Source organism: Salvelinus alpinus, chromosome 36, assembly GCF_045679555.1.
Source record: "Salvelinus alpinus chromosome 36, SLU_Salpinus.1, whole genome shotgun sequence".
In the NCBI taxonomy this organism is placed as follows: domain Eukaryota; kingdom Metazoa; phylum Chordata; class Actinopteri; order Salmoniformes; family Salmonidae; genus Salvelinus; species Salvelinus alpinus.
This window is the reverse complement of record NC_092121.1, coordinates 20,479,711-20,496,703: the sequence shown is the minus strand read 5'-3', so window position 1 is coordinate 20,496,703 and position 16,993 is coordinate 20,479,711. Positions and strand designations below refer to the sequence as shown.

At 44.9% G+C, this 16,993-nt stretch overlaps 1 protein-coding gene across 1 annotated transcript in view; it reads right to left on the bottom strand.

Moving 5' to 3' along the window:
• Positions 1 to 349: 349 nt before the first annotated feature.
• Positions 350 to 16,993, bottom strand: part of LOC139564775 (tumor necrosis factor receptor superfamily member 16-like) — a 42,258-nt gene continuing 25,614 nt past the window's right edge. Inside the window, exons 4-6 of the mRNA XM_071384568.1 lie at positions 9,820 to 10,057; positions 8,231 to 8,424; positions 350 to 950 (exon numbers count right to left, since the gene is read on the bottom strand). Coding sequence (XP_071240669.1) covers positions 904 to 950; positions 8,231 to 8,424; positions 9,820 to 10,057 — 479 coding nt within the window. The 3' untranslated portion in view covers positions 350 to 903. The remainder of the gene's footprint in view (positions 951 to 8,230; positions 8,425 to 9,819; positions 10,058 to 16,993) is intronic.

The following is a 16,993-nucleotide window of genomic DNA, read 5'->3' as shown; positions in this document are numbered from 1 at the left end:
GTACCATCTAAACGCAGCATAACCGTTCCCCCACTGAGTTATGGTGAATAGTATCCCACTGTTATCTATCAGACAGGATCACATGGAGGATTACAACAGGCTGCTGAGGTCTGAGAAGACAGTCTGGAGGTGTGACGGAGTCACTGAGAGACTACTGCAGGACTAGCCCTGAGAACACACTAGGATAGGAATAGATGGAGGGATAGAAAGAGGGACAGATAGTTACACGCTGAGAGAGAGAGAGTACAGACAAGGGGAGAGAGGGGACAGAGAGTTTATCTACCTCTGAGGCACAAACATTTGATGATGTGAGTGAGTAGGGGGGAATCGGGGGGTGGATGAATAATAATTTTTGCAAATGGTCAAAGGAAGTTGGCAGTGAACTTACGGGGACACATGATAAAACTCCTTCATGGGATAACATACTAACACACTTTTCATAATGATTGGTCAACACCAGCTGACAGAAAAGACAGAGACCAGGATATCTAACACAGTGATGCTTCTTGGATTATGGGTGGTAGTGATATTGCAACTTTAGTGACTTGAGGCAGACATTTGGTGTTGGGGTTGGTGTTGGTGTTAGGGTTGGTACTGGCGGAGAGGTTAAGTGTTCAAAGACACACTGGCAGAGTTGGGTTCTGTGTAGAGATACTGGGTCAGCCTCTGATGCTCCAGTCTGTCCAATAAGGGTCCATACTGGGACAAGAGGCCAGTCAGAAACCAGTGGCCACCCTTGGTGAAAAGGGGCGATAATGTCGTCAACTTCCTTGTTGTATACAAGAAGCCCACTCAGTCTGTACTCTTATACTGTAGGTCCATTCCCACAGCAAGGTTTCCATGGCAACCCCACTTCCCCCTCTCCTCCTTTTCCTCCTTCCTGTCAGCGGCTTCTCCTCTTCCTCAGACCTGGGGAGGAGGTGAGTCAGGTCCCCCATCCACCCTCACCACTGAGAGAGAGAGAGAGAGAGAGAGAGAGAGAGAGAGAGAGAGAGAGAGAGAGAGAGAGAGAGAGAGAGAGAGAGAGAGAGAGAGAGAGAGAGAGAGAGAGAGAGAGAGAGAGAGAGAGAGAGAGAGAGAGAGAGAGAGAGAGAGAGAGAGAGAGAGAGAGAGAGAGAGATTAAAAACATATATGATCAGTGGTGAAGCATGCAGATGTTCTCTGGTCGTATGAAGTAACGCAGTATCAGTGGTCAGCGGTCTTTGATGCTGTGTCCACTCTGACACACTTTGCCCTGTAGGGGGCCTTGTGAGGTCACAAACTCATCAACCCCTCCAACTGTTTCACTGAACTCATTACTACAGGGAGTGAGGAAGAGGGACAAATGTCCCCTTTTCCCACAAGCCCTCAACCTGTTGTCAATTGAGGGGTGCCATGGAAACGCTTCCGGAATGCAGAGGCGTTTTTTAGAGGAGCTCCGAGCTCACTGGTTGTTTTCTTGTCTTGATCAATGCACCCCTGTGCCAGCCAGAAGAGAGCTCTAATTCTAAAGGTTCACAAGAAGGGCTTTTTTGTATCAACCACGCTATGACATCATCAGGCCTGTTTAAGTGTATGTGGTGCACAGAGGCGGAGCTCGGCGAAGCCTGCTACAGTCGATCTTCTCTCATTCTACAAACATTCCATTTCTTTCTGAAATCCTCTGGCTCTCCTTTAGCTCTCGTTATTCATGTTGATTCTCTCCAGAGCACGTCATGCAGTCTGTGACTTGTTCTCCTTCCTGTTTAGACAGCCATCCTGCAGGCATGACAGACACCGCAGACAGACACTGCAGACAGACACTGAGCAGTCTAGCTGAATCATTCTGTCTTTTCATACTTGTGTTCCTCTTCAGGATCTCCACTTTGAATGGTTCATGCAGCCCTCCCTAGACTGCAAATGTAAACCTACTGAGGCAGTTGGTGGCTTCCTTGATAAATATTGTTGACACAGAAAATCTAATGGTAGCTTTAAATGGGAACCACTGTTTCACCCATTCCAATTCTAAGCTATTGACCAGTCTTTATCAGATGAAATTCTACTGGGCATGTTCAGAATAGTCGATCTAACAGTCGATCTTCCATTAGCATGTTCAGCCGATGCTGATTTAATTTCAGGCCACTCCGAAGCTTTAAAAGATAGCTGATTAAGACTGCGATTGAGATCGGTAGTGAATAGGCAATCAACTGCTCTCCTCTTAATGGCAAGAATGGAATACAGGATACATGCTGATTACCTTCTGTTGCCCCAGGGTCATTTGACCAGGACCCCTCATACACTACCTGTCAATCAGCCGGCAGTTACATGTACCTCATTGCCTCTGGCACCTTGAGGCGTCTCACATTCCTCCTCACATTCGATTACCCTCTCTGTGATGTGATTTTGCTTAAACAGGGACTGTGATTTGTGGTTGTCTTACCTACCTTAATTGAATGCACTGACTGTAACTCTGTCTGGATTAGAGCGTCTGCTAAATTTCCAAAGTGTACATGTAAAATGTAAATGTGACTTGGCCCTAGCTTCTCTGTCTGATTGTCACACTTGTACCCCTCCCACCACTGACATCCCTCTTTCTTTTAGAACTGAGTCAATACAGACTCAAGTTATTCTATTTTACTCAGTACAGAGGTCCTCACTACAATATGTTACATTTATTCATGATTAATAACAATAATGGATTAGCATTTATATAGCTATTTTCATTTAGTCTCAAAGTGCTTTGGACAAAGCAATACGTCAGTATTTGTCCTGCTCTAAAGCTTTTGCTGTCTACCTCATCCACATCCCAGGGCTGCCTCCTCAACAGAAAGGGTTTTACTCCTTACTACACCAGCTTTATACTGCACTAACTACTCTCCTACCCCACTAGCTACTCTCCTACTCTACTAGCTACTCTTCTACTACACTAGCTACTCTTCTTCCCCACTAACTACTATCCTACCCATCTAGCTACTCTTCTACCCTACTAGCTACTCTCCTACTCTACTAGCTACTATCCTACTCTACTAGCTACTCTTCTTCCCCACTAGCTACTATCCTAACCATCTAGCTACTCTCCTACTCTACTAGCTACTCTCTTACTCTACTAGCTACTCTTCTACTGCACTAGCTACTCTCCTAACCATCTAGCTACTCTCCTACCCTACTAGCTACTCTCCTACTCTACTAGCTACTCTTCTACTACACTAGCTACTCTCCCACCCCACTAGCTACTCTCCTACTCTACTAGCTACTTTTCTACTACACTAGCTACTCTTCTTCCCCACTAGCTACTCTCCTACCCCACTAACTACTATCCTACCCATCTAGCTACTCTTCTACCCTACTAGGTACTCTCCCACCCCACTAGCTACTCTCCTACCCCACTAACTACTATCCTACCCATCTAGCTACTCTTCTACCCTACTAGCTACTCTCCCACCCTACTAGCTACTCTCCTACTCTCCTAGCTACACTCATACCCCACTAGCTACTCTGCTACTCTACTAGCTACTCTTCTACTACACTAGCTACTCTTCTTCCCCACTAGCTACTCTCCTACCCCACTAACTACTATCCTACCCATCTAGCCACTCTTCTACCCTACTGGCTACTCCTCTACCCCACTAACTACTATCCTACCCATCTAGCTACTATTCTACCCCACTAGCTACACTCCTATCCCACTAGCTACTCTCTTACCCCACTAGCTAGCTACTCTCCTACCCTACTAGCTACTCTCCCAATGCACTAGCTACTCTCCTAACCATCTAGCTACTCTTCTACCCTACTAGCTACTCTCCTACCCCACTGGCTACTCTCCTACCCTACTAGCTACTCTCCTACCCCACTAGCTACTCTCCTACCCCTCTAGCTACTCTCCTACCCCTCTAGCTACTCTCCTAACCCACTAGCTACTCTCCTATCCCACTAGCTACTCTCCTATCCCACTAGCTACTCGCCTACCCCACCAGCTACTCTCCTACCCCACCAGCTACTCTCCTCCCCCACTAGTTACTCTCCTACCCCACTAGTTACTCTCTTACCCCACTAGCCACTCTCCTACCCCACTAACTAAACTCCTACCCATCTAGCTACTCTCCTACCCATCTAGCTACTCTTCTACCCATCTAGCTACTCTTCTACCCTACTAGCTACTCTCCTACCCATCTAGTTACTCTCCTACCCCACTAGCTACTCTTCTACCCTACTAGCTACTATCCTAACCTACTAGCTACTCTCCTACCCCTCTAGCTACTCTCCTAACCCACTAGCTACTCTCCTCCCCCACTAGTTACTCTCCTACCCCACTAGTTACTCTCTTACCCCACTAGCCACTCTCCTACCCCACTAACTAAACACCCTACCCATCTAGCTACTCTCCTACCCATCTAGCTACTCTTCTACCCTACTAGCTACTCTCCTACCCATCTAGTTACTCTCCTACCCCACTAGCTACTCTTCTACCCTACTAGCTACTATCCTACCCTACTAGCTACTCTCCTAATGCACTAGCTACTCTCCTACCAATTTAGCTCCTCTTTTACCCCACTAGCTACTCTCCTACCCCACTAGCTACTCTCCTACCCCACTAGCTACTATCCTACCCCACTAGCTGTTCTCCTACCCCATTAGCTACTCTCCTACTACACTAGCTACTCTCCTACCCTACTAGCTACTCTCCCAATGCACTAGCTACTCTCCTACCCTACCAGCTACTCCTCTACCCCACTAACTACTCTCCTACCCCACTAGCTACTCTCCTAAAGCACTAGCTACACTCCTACCCCTAATAGCTACTTTCCTACTACACTAGCTACTCTCCTACTACACTAGCGTTGTACTACACTAGGTTTAGCCCACTGCCCCTCCAACCTGGGACGAGCAGACTTTGATTGACAGTTTCCGTGACTATCGTTCAGGTAGAGAATGGGATCAGATTAAGGACAGAGGCACGATGATGAGAGATGAGTGAGAGGTTTGAGTCCCATTGAAATTTTAAACACCCCTCTGCCCCTTGAGGAAGGAATACTCCAGCGTAAAGGGGAAGGGGCCTCAGAGGGAAAAGACAGATTGCTTTTTAAAAGATCACCAGATTGCACTGGAGAGTAGAGAAGACTTATTATAGATGTCTGTAAGTCTTTTGGGAGTTCTTACCCCAAGGCAGGGACGCGGGGAGTCATTTTGAGCTTGTCAATCAAAGCACAGGGCATCTTTTATAGATTTTCATATTTCACTTGAAATCTTAATTGACTTGTTTTGACTGGGTATGACACCGTCTACAAAGACTGCTGTGGGCTTTTCAGTCATACTGTATGTGTAAAATATGGTTCATTTGAAAAGGGAAATCCATGTGATTTTATGGATTTATTGTACATATTCTCACCCCCTTGGGTGTTTTATATTTTAACAAGTCCCCATTTACTAGTGGAGTAGCTGCCCAACCCACAGCATGCTGTGTGCAGTACTGTATTTTAATGGCTTCTGCGCCAAAAGACAGCGCTAACGCTAATTAGCAGACATTAAACACTGTTGCTGGATCAGATTTAAACAGGCAGGGGGATCGGGCCTGGCCTCCATCACACAACACCTGCTAATGAGCCAATCACACACAGAAACAAGGGTTAAAGGGGCGGGCATCTACTTAATGACCCAATCACATGCTAATCCCCAGGAAAAGATGCCCCCTTTTCTCCATTATACTGAGGCTTTGCATTTCTGAGTGGGGGGAAATGAATAGAATTCCCACAACGCAAAATAAAACAATAGCAGCATTTCCCAGGCTTCCCAGACATCACATGGGCATGGGTATGCATTTAGGTTGTGGGTAAGATCCAAAACAGCAGAGGTCCAGGGTCAGATCAGGTGATGGTGCATAAGTTAACTCACGATTCACGAACATAACTTTATAATTGTCTTCTGAACTACCTCATTACTATTCATAACGTCTTCAGTTATGCATTCATGACTGCATAGAGAGAGACGCTGAGTCACTGGATGTGTAGGGCCCCTTAGGCTCTGGCTCAGCACTTAGGAGGTTGGAAAAACAATCTCTTCACTCTGTAGTTGGTCTCCTCTCTTCCTTTTGACGACAAAGCTCTCTCTATCACTCCTCTGAGGGGATAGAAACTGTGCCACGCCACTGAGACTCCAGAGAGAGAGAAATAAAGAAAAGGGGAGATAGAAAGGGAGGGAGAAAGAGTAGATATGTAGAGAGACACAGAAAGAGAGAGATAAGTTGAAAGAGCTAAAGAGATGGAGAGAGGAGTAAGTAGAGCATGGTTCTCCTCAGTATAAGAGGACTGACTGTGTCTCTGCCATGGATTTCTGAATTAAAGGAAGATAGGTTGCTCCAGGCTCTATAGAGAGACCACTTCACATTCCTGAAGCTCTTGCTTTTGTTTTCACTTTCTTGTTCCGGTTAAAAAGTTGCTCTCCTCCTTCACGACCATTCATCATGTATTTCCCACAAGGCAGTGGTGCTGTCTCCCACAGAATACTGGACCACTCTCTCTCTCTCTCTCTCTCTCTCTCTCTCTCTCTCTCTCTCTCTCTCTCTCTCTCTCTCTCTCTCTCTCTCAATTTCAATTCAATTCAATTCAAGGGGCTTTATTGGCATGGGAAACATGTGTTAACATTGCCAAAGCAAGTGAGGTAGGTAATATACAAAAGTCAAATAAACAATAAAAATGAACAGTAAACATTACACATACAGAAGTTTCAAAACAATAAAGACATTACAAATGTCATATTATATATATGCAGTGTTGTAACAATGTACAAATGGTTAAAGCACACAAGTTAAAATAAATAAACATAAATATGGGTTGTATTTACAGTGGTGTTTGTTCTTCACTGGTTGCCCTTTTCTTGTGGCAACAGGTCACAAATCTTGCTGCTGTGATGGCACACTGTGGAATTTCACCCAGTAGATATGGGAGTTTATCAAAATTGGATTTGTTTTCGAATTCTTTGTGGATCTGTGTAATCTGAGGGAAATATGTCTCTCTAATATGGTCATACATTGGGCAGGAGGTTAGGAAGTGCAGCTCAGTTTCCACCTCATTTTGTGGGCAGTGTGCACATAGCCTGTCTTCTCTTGAGAGCCATGTCTGCCTACGGCGGCCTTTCTCAATAGCAAGGCTATGCTCACTGAGTCTGTACATAGTCAAAGCTTTCCTTAAGTTTGGGTCAGTCACAGTGGTCAGGTATTCTGCCACTGTGTACTCTCTGTTTAGGGCCAAATAGCATTCTAGTTTGCTCTGTTTTTTTGTTAATTCTTTCCAATGTGTCAAGTAATTATCTTTTTGTTTTCTCATGATTTGGTTGGGTCTAATTGTGCTGTTGTCCTGGGGCTCTGTGGGGTGTGTTTGTGTTTGTGAACAGAGCCCTAGGACCAGCTTGCTTAGGGGACTCTTCTCCAGGTTCATCTCTCTGTAGGTGATGGCTTTGTTATGGAAGGTTTGGGAATCGCTTCCTTTTAGGTGGTTGTAGAATTTAACGGCTCTTTTCTGGATTTTGATAATTAGTGGGTATCGGCCTAATTCTGCTCTGCATGCATTATTTGGTGTTCTACGTTGTACACGGAGGATATTTTTGCAGAATTCTGCATGCAGAGTCTCAATTCTCTCTCTCTCTCTCTCTCTCTCTCTCTCTCTCTCTCTCTCTCTCTCTCTCTCTCTCTCTCTCTCTCTCTCTCTCTCTCTCTCTCTCTCTCTCTCTCTCTCTCTCTCTCTCTCTCTCTCTCTCTCTCTCTCTCTCTCTCTCTCTCTCTCTCTCTCTCTCTCTCTCTCTCTCTCTCTCTCTCTCACTCACTCACTCACTCACTCACTCACTCACTCACTCACTCACTCACTCACTCACTCACTCACTCACCCACCCAAATATCGAAGGCTGGGTCACATGTAGCATGGGTAAAGGGGTATACATTGGTAAAACACAGATATCAGATGTAAATTGTGTAGACTACTCATCCTTCCCTCCTTCATAACCTCCCATGTTAAGACTTCTTTTGTGACATTTCCAAAGTCGTATCTAAGTATGTACACACAACGGGATAATATCTGAGACTCGCTATGTACAATAATAAAATATGTATCCTAAATTCACTTTGTTACCACTTTCATCTCTCACTTGTATATGCCTAGTCCAGCTAGCATAGAATCTCCTAACAGACCCAACAGGTGAACACACAGACATCCATTACAGCATCTAGCTAAGTGTACAGTGTGTGTTGTAGGGTAACAGTGTAACAGTGTTATGGGAGCTCACCTATCTGTTCCTGTCTCTGTGTCTGGACCTGGGCCTGGGCCTGGGCTGCATGCTGCTGCTCCTGCAGACTCTGGCTGTCCACTGAGATGCCGCTGTCGCTGTGCAGCTTCTCCCCCTCCGGCGTCACCGTTTGATTGGCTGCTGTGGCTTGGTGGTTGTTAGCCGGCTGTTTGTTCTGCTTGCAGCTGTTCCACCTGGGAAGGTGTGAACGGAGAAGAAGTGAGTCATGCCCGCAACACTGTGTTCCCAGAAGTGGTTTAATTGATGTGATGCAAGTAATGGACGTTTTGTGGTTGGGATGGTCATCAGGAAACGTGGAAGGGACGAGGAGGGATCAGTCATCAGACATCTCTGAAAGTCTTCCAGTAAACCTAAAGGACCAGCAGGGAAACAAGCCTTCTGGCCTCATCGTGGTTTAATCCTCCGTCATTTTTACTGTAATGTTGTCTCTGGCTGGAGCAGCCTCCTAGTCCTAATGATCTAATCAATCAGTCAATCAAAGCCTTTTAACAGACAGTGTTGGACCTGTTTATACAGTGGAAGGAGACAGATATTAAAGTAGACCCGTAACTGTTTGTGTTGACGAAGTAGCCACTCGGATTTCAACTGGACTCCACTTTACAATCGATACTGGATTTGATGATGAGCTTGTTTACTTGGTACATGGTGTGTTTGAATCGGCGTGTGTGTGTATGTGTTGTGTGCAAATGCTTGTGTGTGTATGTGTTGTGTGTATGTGTGCGTGTGTCTGTGTGCGTCATTTCTAATGTTTAATATGTCACTCACCTCTGTCAATCCTTTTACTCTGAGTGTGTGACCTTTGAAATGCATTATGGTGTGTGTGTGCGTGTGCGTGTGTAATCATGTGGTGTAACTGAATATTTCACCATACAGTCGCTCTCTATCTGGCTCCCTGCCTTTCTTTAGCCATGGGCTACATCACTCAAACACCATCCTGCCTGTCATTCCCCTTCCCTGACTAGTCAACCTCTCTGTCCTAGTTCACTCTCTCTCCCTCCTCCAGCCTGAGCCCACTGTCTGCATACATGTATCATCCTCCCTGCTTTGTCTCTGGTCCTATCTGTGTGATAGCTGCTTCTATCTGTGTGATAGCTGCTTCTATCTGTGTGATAGCTGCCTCTATCTGTGTGATAGCTGCTTCTATCTGTGTGATAGCTGCTTCTATCTGTGTGATAGCTGCTTCTATCTGTGTGATATATTCCTATATCTGTGTGATAGCTGCTTCTATCTGTGTGATATATTCTTATATCTGTGGGATAGCTGCTTCTATCTGTGTGATATATTCTTCTATCTGTGTGATAGCTGCTTCTATCTGCGTGATATATTCTTATATCTGTGTGATAGCTGCTTCTATCAGTGTGATATATTCCTATATCTGTGTGATAGCTGCTTCTATCTGCGTGATAGCTGCTTCTATCTGTGTGATAGCTGCTTCTATCTGTGTGATATGTTCCTATATCTGTGTGATAGCTGCTTCTATCTGTGTGATAGCTGCTCATATCCTATCCTACCTGTGCTCATATCCTATCTCACTGCTTTGTCTATGCTCCCACTCCATGGCCCCTCACCTTTTGAAGACGATGTAGGCCACCAGCCCCACCACCACAGCAGCCAGGATGGAGCAGTAGATGGGGATGAGGTTCTCGTTGAAGCCCGGTCTGATGAAGTGAGGGCTGGGCCGGGCCGTGGTGCTCTCTCCCCCCGGGGAGGGGCTGCTGGAGCTGTCTGGTGGGAAGATGTCTGTGAAAGAGGGGGAAGACCGGTCCGGGGGAAAGGTGGGAGACGTGTAGGACGGGAAGAGAGGATCTAAGGAGAGTGAAGGAAGAGAGGTAAAAAGAGAGAATGCTATTATATAAGACAGGAAAAGGTCATTTTCATATGAGGTCATTATTTTACGGTAAGAATGTTTTATTAAAATAAATCACACACTTAACCAGTAGTAATAAGAGCCAGTTTAGGAATACATTATCATTGGCTAAGCAACCTACATCAATTCTCCTTGGAACCAGCACATTGTACTGTAGTTAGTACACCAGTATATCAAAAAGAGAATTTACAATGGGGACCAGGGAAATAAAAACAAACAAAAAAGATATGTTTCCCCATAATGAAAAAATAAAATTTCATAAACTATAACTGTATACATCCTTCTTCAAGTAGTTCTGAGCCTGGGTTTATGATGATGTCCCTAAGCAGATGTTTGAGTGACAGTGCACACATGTGAATGCTTGTTCTTATAGGCAGATGGGCTCCGGTAAGATGCTATCTGGAGAAAAAGGGGGAATGCTTCGAGAGGAGGAGGAGGAGATGGGAGGCAAACTGTCACTTACCCACATAATAACCCAAGCCCAGCAGCACATCATGACTCTCTCACCAGGGCCGCATCCCAAAGGGCACCCTATTTCCTACATAGTGCATTACCTTTGACCAGAACTCATAGGGCTCTATGAGTAGTGCACTATTATATAGGGAATAGGGTGCCATTTGGGATGCATTCCAAGTTCTTCTCTATATGGGAGCATGACTGTGATCTCTGTACATAACATGACACACACACACACACACACACACACACACACACACACACACACACACACACACACACACACACACACACACACACACACACACACACACACACACACACACACACTGTCTCTCTCTCTCTCTCTCTCTCTCTGCTACTGGAGGGGTCTGGTTTTCATCAGGCTTAACTCACTAAAGAGGAGACATTTTTATAAATTGTCCCATTTCCTCTCTCTCTTTCTGTTTCTCTGTAAATTGCATTAATGATCAACTGCTATTTTCCAGTGTGCCAGCAACACCATTCACCATGGCTGCCCAGAGGCCTTCTTGCTTCTGCTTCCCTGGCAACGTACATACAGCACAGGACAACTCAGTCATGTTCTTTGTAGTGGTTACCCTGTTATCTGCTGTGTCACGCACTCCTACTGTGTATGTTGTGTAATAAAACTGTTATGCTTCAAGCATTAGATGTAGCTACAGTATGTCTGCCAGTATCCACACCCCGAGGGGAGTATGGTGGATGGTGGAGATGGGTCTTGTCTCTCTCTGTGGTGGTGTGGATATGAAGGAGTAATCCCCAACAGAACAGAACCCCATGCAGGCTTCCTCAGCCCTCAAATAATATGATTTTCCTGTGTTTTATAAACACCGGGTCAGATCTAAAAGTCGGAAACTTTCCACAGGGATGTTGGTCTGTTGACATCAGGCAGGATGGGTCCATGGACTCATGCTGCTTACGCCAAATCCTGACTCTGCCATCAGCATAACGCAACAAGAACCGGGATTTGTCGGACCAGGTGACGTTTTTCTACTCCTCAATTGTCCAGTGTTGGCGATCGCGTGCCCACTGGAGCCACTTCTTCTTGTGTTTAGCTGATAGGAGTGGAACCCAGTTTGGTCGTTTTCTGTAATAGTCCATCCGTGACAAGGATTGACGAGTTGTGCGTTCCCGAGATGTCGTTCTGCACACCCCTGTTGTACTGCGCCGTTATTTGTCTGTTTGTGGCACGCCTGTTAGCGTGCCCGATTCTTGTAATTCTCCTTCGTCGTTGCTTATCCACAAGCTATTGTCGCTCACAGGACTACCGTTGACTGGATTTTGTGTTTGTTGCACCATTCTCTTCGTAAAAAGCCCAGGAGGCCAGCTGTTTCTGAGATACTGGATCCGGCGCGCCTGGCACCGATGATCAAACCAGACTCAAAGTCACTTAGGTCACTCGTTATGCCCATTGTAACATTCAGTCGAACAGTAACTGAATGTCTCGATGCCTGGCTGCCTGCTTTAGATAGCAAGCCATGGCCAAGTGACTCACTGTCTGTAGGAGCCATCCATTTTTTGTGAAACGTGGTGGTGTACCTAATAAACTGGCTGGCGAGTGTATCTTTCCACACTATGAGTGAGGTTGGTATAATACTGTGAAAATTATGATAATGCCATTTTAGTGAAAGAGCTGTTTGAAAATACTGCCTGAAATTTCTGCCTGTTTTGGTGGCATGGAGTTTTGACATCACCAGGCTGTAAATTAGTTAATAAACCAATAAGAAAGAGTTCCAGCTTGTTTTCAGTTTCCCCCACCCCACTTGAGAAATTGCTCTTTGCTAAGAAGCTATTTTTCTTTCTTTTTGACCATTTTAATTCAAATTAGGGTACATTTGTTAAATTCTGCAGCTTGTTAAGATTCAGATATCTCCTGGCTGTTTCCTTGGCGATGACAGGACATTCCTTTGTCCGTAGGGAGGGATAGGTTTACTGAAACTGTAGAGAATACCGTTCCACACTGGACATTCCCTGCTCACAGCCACGTCACACCAAGACACAAAAATAAAACTCAACCTATTTAAAGGCATGGTATCGATTTCAGGGAATTCTTTTAGGCCAAGGTCAGGTCACAAGTGTGTGGCCAGTAGGAATGGTAGTCACGTTTCCAGTCTGTCAGTCCCAGTGCAGGTGTAACAGAACATGCTTGAACTTTCAGGAAGTGCGCTTCTCCTTCCATCTCTATTCACCAATCAGTTACAGTCAGTTTAGCATTATGGTGATAAAACAAGAGGATCCCAAAGATGAGATTTCCACAATCACTTCAAATTCCCCTCTTTCCACTTTTTCCACTGTGTGAGTCATACAGTGCATGCAGCGACTATGTCAGCCATATAATTCTACAATGACCACACACACACACACACACACACACACACACACACACACACACACACACACACACACACACACACACACACACACACACACACACACACACACACACACACACACACACACACACACACACACACACCATTTATTCACACCTTTGGAGACGGTGTGTGTGAGTTCTGATAGCAGTGTCCATTTCATCCGGTACCGTACGGATGGCAATCTGGGGTGATCACAGTAAGTCAGACTGACTCAACACTCACTGTCACCAACACAAACTTTTTATTTTCCTCCTTCCAGCTGTATCTCTTTTTTCTCTCTTTCTTTCTATATTCCTCTGAACCCCTTGCCCTCTTTCTCTCTGCTTTTCTCTCATATCTCATGCTTACCTGCATGTATGCATCAGCCCTGTGCTGATCTAGAAGGTAAGGCAGTTAACTGGGAAATAAACCTGCGGCCCCAGTGCCTGTCTCGGTCTCGGTCGGCTAAGCGTGTTACCCAAAGGCGGCCGTGGTTTAACTGTTTTATTTCAGCTTCAATGGATTTTAAAACGTCTCTGAAACAAATAAAACTTCCCTGAGCTTTTATGAGCTCAGGCTCGTGAATAACTGTTTATTAGGGGGACTGGAGGAGGATAGAGAAATGCTATTTTATTTGGCATTTTAGTTTTTTTATTGTTAAGTTAACCCTATATAATGCCTTCAGAAAGTATTCATACCCCTTGACTTACTCCACATTTTGTTGTTACAGCCTGAATTCAAAATGGATTAAATAGATGTTTTCCTCACCCATCTACACACAATATGACAAAGTGAACACGTTTAAAAAAAGAAATTTGCAAATGTATTAGAAAATGAAATACAGAAATATCTCATTTACGTAAGTATTCACACCCCTGAGTCAATACTTTGTAGAAGCACCCTTCGCAGCAATAAACATTTGCAGGTCTTGCCATAGATCTTCAAGTAGATTTAAGTCAAAACTGTAACTAGGCCACTCAGGAACATTTACTGTCTTCTTGGTAAGCAACTTTAGTGTAAATGTGGCCTTGTGTTTTAGTTTATTGTCCTGCTGAAAGGCAAATTCATCTCCAAATGTCTGGTGGAAAGCAGACTGAAGTTTCCTCTAGGATTTTGCCTGTGCTTAGTCCATTACATTTATTTTTTATCCTGAAAAACTCCACAGTCCTTAATGATTACAGGCATACCCATAACATGATGCAGCCACCACTATACTTGAAAATATGGAGAGTGGTACAGGTGATGTATTGATTTGCCACAAACATAACACTTTATATTAAGGAAAAAAAGTTTTCTTTGCCACATTTTTTGTAGTATTACTTTAGTGCCTTGTTGCAACAGGATGCATGTTTTGGAATATTTGCATTATGTACAGGCTTCCTTCTTTTCACTCAGTTAGGTTAGTATTGTGAAGTAACTACAATGTTGTTGATCAATCCTTAGTTTCCTCCTATAACTGCCATTAAACTCTATAATTGTTTTAAAGTCACCATTGGCCTCTTGTTGAAATCCCTTGTAACTGAGTTAGGAAGGATGTCTGTATCTTCGTAGTGATTGGGTGTATAATTACACCATCCAAAGTGTAGTTAATAACTTCCCCATGCTGAAAGGGATATTCAATGGGATATTTAACCCATCTTCCAATAGGTGCCCTTCTTTTTGCGAGGCATTGGAAAACCTCCCTGGTCTTTGTGGTTGAATCTGTATTTGAAATTGACTGCTCAACTGAGGGACATTACAGATAATTGTATGTGTGGGGTACAGAGATGAGGTAGTCATTCAAAAATCATGTTAAACCCTATTATTGCGAACAGAGTGAATCCATGCAACTTATTATGTTACTTGTTAAGCACATTTTTACTCCTGAATGTATTTAGGCTTGCCATAACAAAGGGGTTGACTACGTATTGACTCAAATACATTTCAGCATTTCATTTTTAATTAATTTGTCCAACAACAAAAAAAGTATAGAAACATAATTCCACTTTGACATTATAGGGTATTGTGTGTAGGCCAGTGACAAAACATCTCAATTTAATACATTTTAAATTCAGGCTGTAACACAACAAAACATGGAAAAAGTCAAGGCACTGTATTCCCTCCTTGCTTCCTTGCAGTCAAGTTGGGGTGGAGGACAGTTATCAAACACAGCACACGCACAATGACCTCTTTATCTATCAGAGAACACTCCCCCACTGTCTCATTACGGCCCATCTCTATCTGTCTAGGCCTCTTGTAAACACCACACACACACACGCACACACACAGTCAGACACTTCTCTCTCCCCGGATGAAATTATTCAAGTTGGCGTTCTGCTTTCCATAGAGAGTGAGAGTTAATAGGGAGAGTGGGGGTAGAGAGAGTCAGAAAGGGACAGTATTAGGAGAGTGTATGGGAGAGTGGGGGAGAGAGGAGGAGATGGGGGAGTAGAGAAACAGAAGCGCTGCTGTAAAGTGCTCTGATTAGCAGGAGTAATTACACTGCAGCAGTGAAGCACTGAATGACCCACTCCTCCCCTCATCCCTTTTCCCCCTCTTTTCCCTCGGCCTAACCCCTCAAGGCTGCTCGGGGAGAAAGGGAGGAGGGAGAGAGCGGAGGTGAAGAGAGGCTGAGAAAGAGAGAGTGGGGAAGAGATAAGGAGGGAGAGAAAGAATTTCTCCCTCTATCTAAGAAGGGTCTGTAGGTGATAAACTGAGTCATGAAAAGCTAAACTTTAGTGTTTAAGGAATTGTGCAATAACCCTGTCACACACAGTCTGCACACTCACCGATACACACAACCAACCGCATGGTGGAGGAGAGAGACAGCTGAACTGAGAGATGAAGAGATGAACAGAGAGGGATGGAGAGAGAGAGAGATGTGAGCTGAGAGAGAGAGATGTGAGTTGAGAAAGAGAGAGAGAGAGATGTGAGCTGAGAGAGGATGAGAGAGATAGAGATGTGAGCTGAGAGAGGATGAGAGAGAGAGAGATGTGAGCTGAGAGGGAGAGAGATGTGAGCTGAGAGGGAGAGAGATGTGAGCTGAGAGAGAGAGATGTGAGCTGAGAGAGAGAGATGTGAGCTGAGAGAGGATGAGAGAGAGAGATGAGAGAGACCCCTCCTGTCTCAGCCTCCAGTATTTATGCTGCAGTAGTTTATGTGTCGGGGGGCTAGGGTCAGTTGGTTATATCTGGAGTACTTCTCCTGTCTTATCCGGTGTCCTGTGTGAATTTAAGTATGCTCTCTCTAATTCTCTCCTTCTCTCTTTCTTTCTCTCTCTCGGGGGACCTGAGCCCTAGGACCATGCGTCAGGACTACCGGGCATGATGACTCCTTGCTGTCCCCAGTCCACCTGGCCTTGCTGCTGTTCCAGTTTCAACTGTTCTGCCTGCGGCTATGGAACCCTGACCTGTCCACCGGACGTGCTACCTGTCCCAGACCTGCTGTTTTCAACTCTCTAGAGACCGCAGGAGCGGTAGAGATACTCTTAATGATCGGCTATGAAAAGCCAACTGACATTTACTCCTGATTATTATCTGACCATGCTGGTCATTTATGAACATTTGAACATCTTGGCCATGTTCTGTTATAATCTCCACCCGGCACAGCCAGAAGAGGACTGGCCACCCCTCATAGCTTTGTTCTTCTCTAGGTTTCTTCCTAGGTTTTGGCCTTTCTAGGGAGTTTTTCCTAGCCGCCGTGCTTCTACACCTGCATTGCTTGCTGTTTGGGGTTTTAGGCTGGGTTTCTGTACAGCACTTTGAGATATCAGCTGATGTATGAAGGGCTATATAAAATAAACTTGATGATGTGAGCTGAGAGAGAGAGAGAGATGTGAGCTGAGAGAGAGAGATGTGAGCTGAGAGAGAGAGATGTGAGCTGAGAGAGAGAGAGAGATGTGAGCTGAGCGAGAGAGAGTGTCTAAGTCTGTGTGGGTCCTGCTGCAGAGTGTTCGGTGCTCATAAAGGTTACCCAGCGAAACCCTCTCTCTCTCTAATCATTCTCTCATTGTGAGTGATTGCCACTTGGAAACAGCTGGATATGAAGGGAGTATGTGAAAATGCC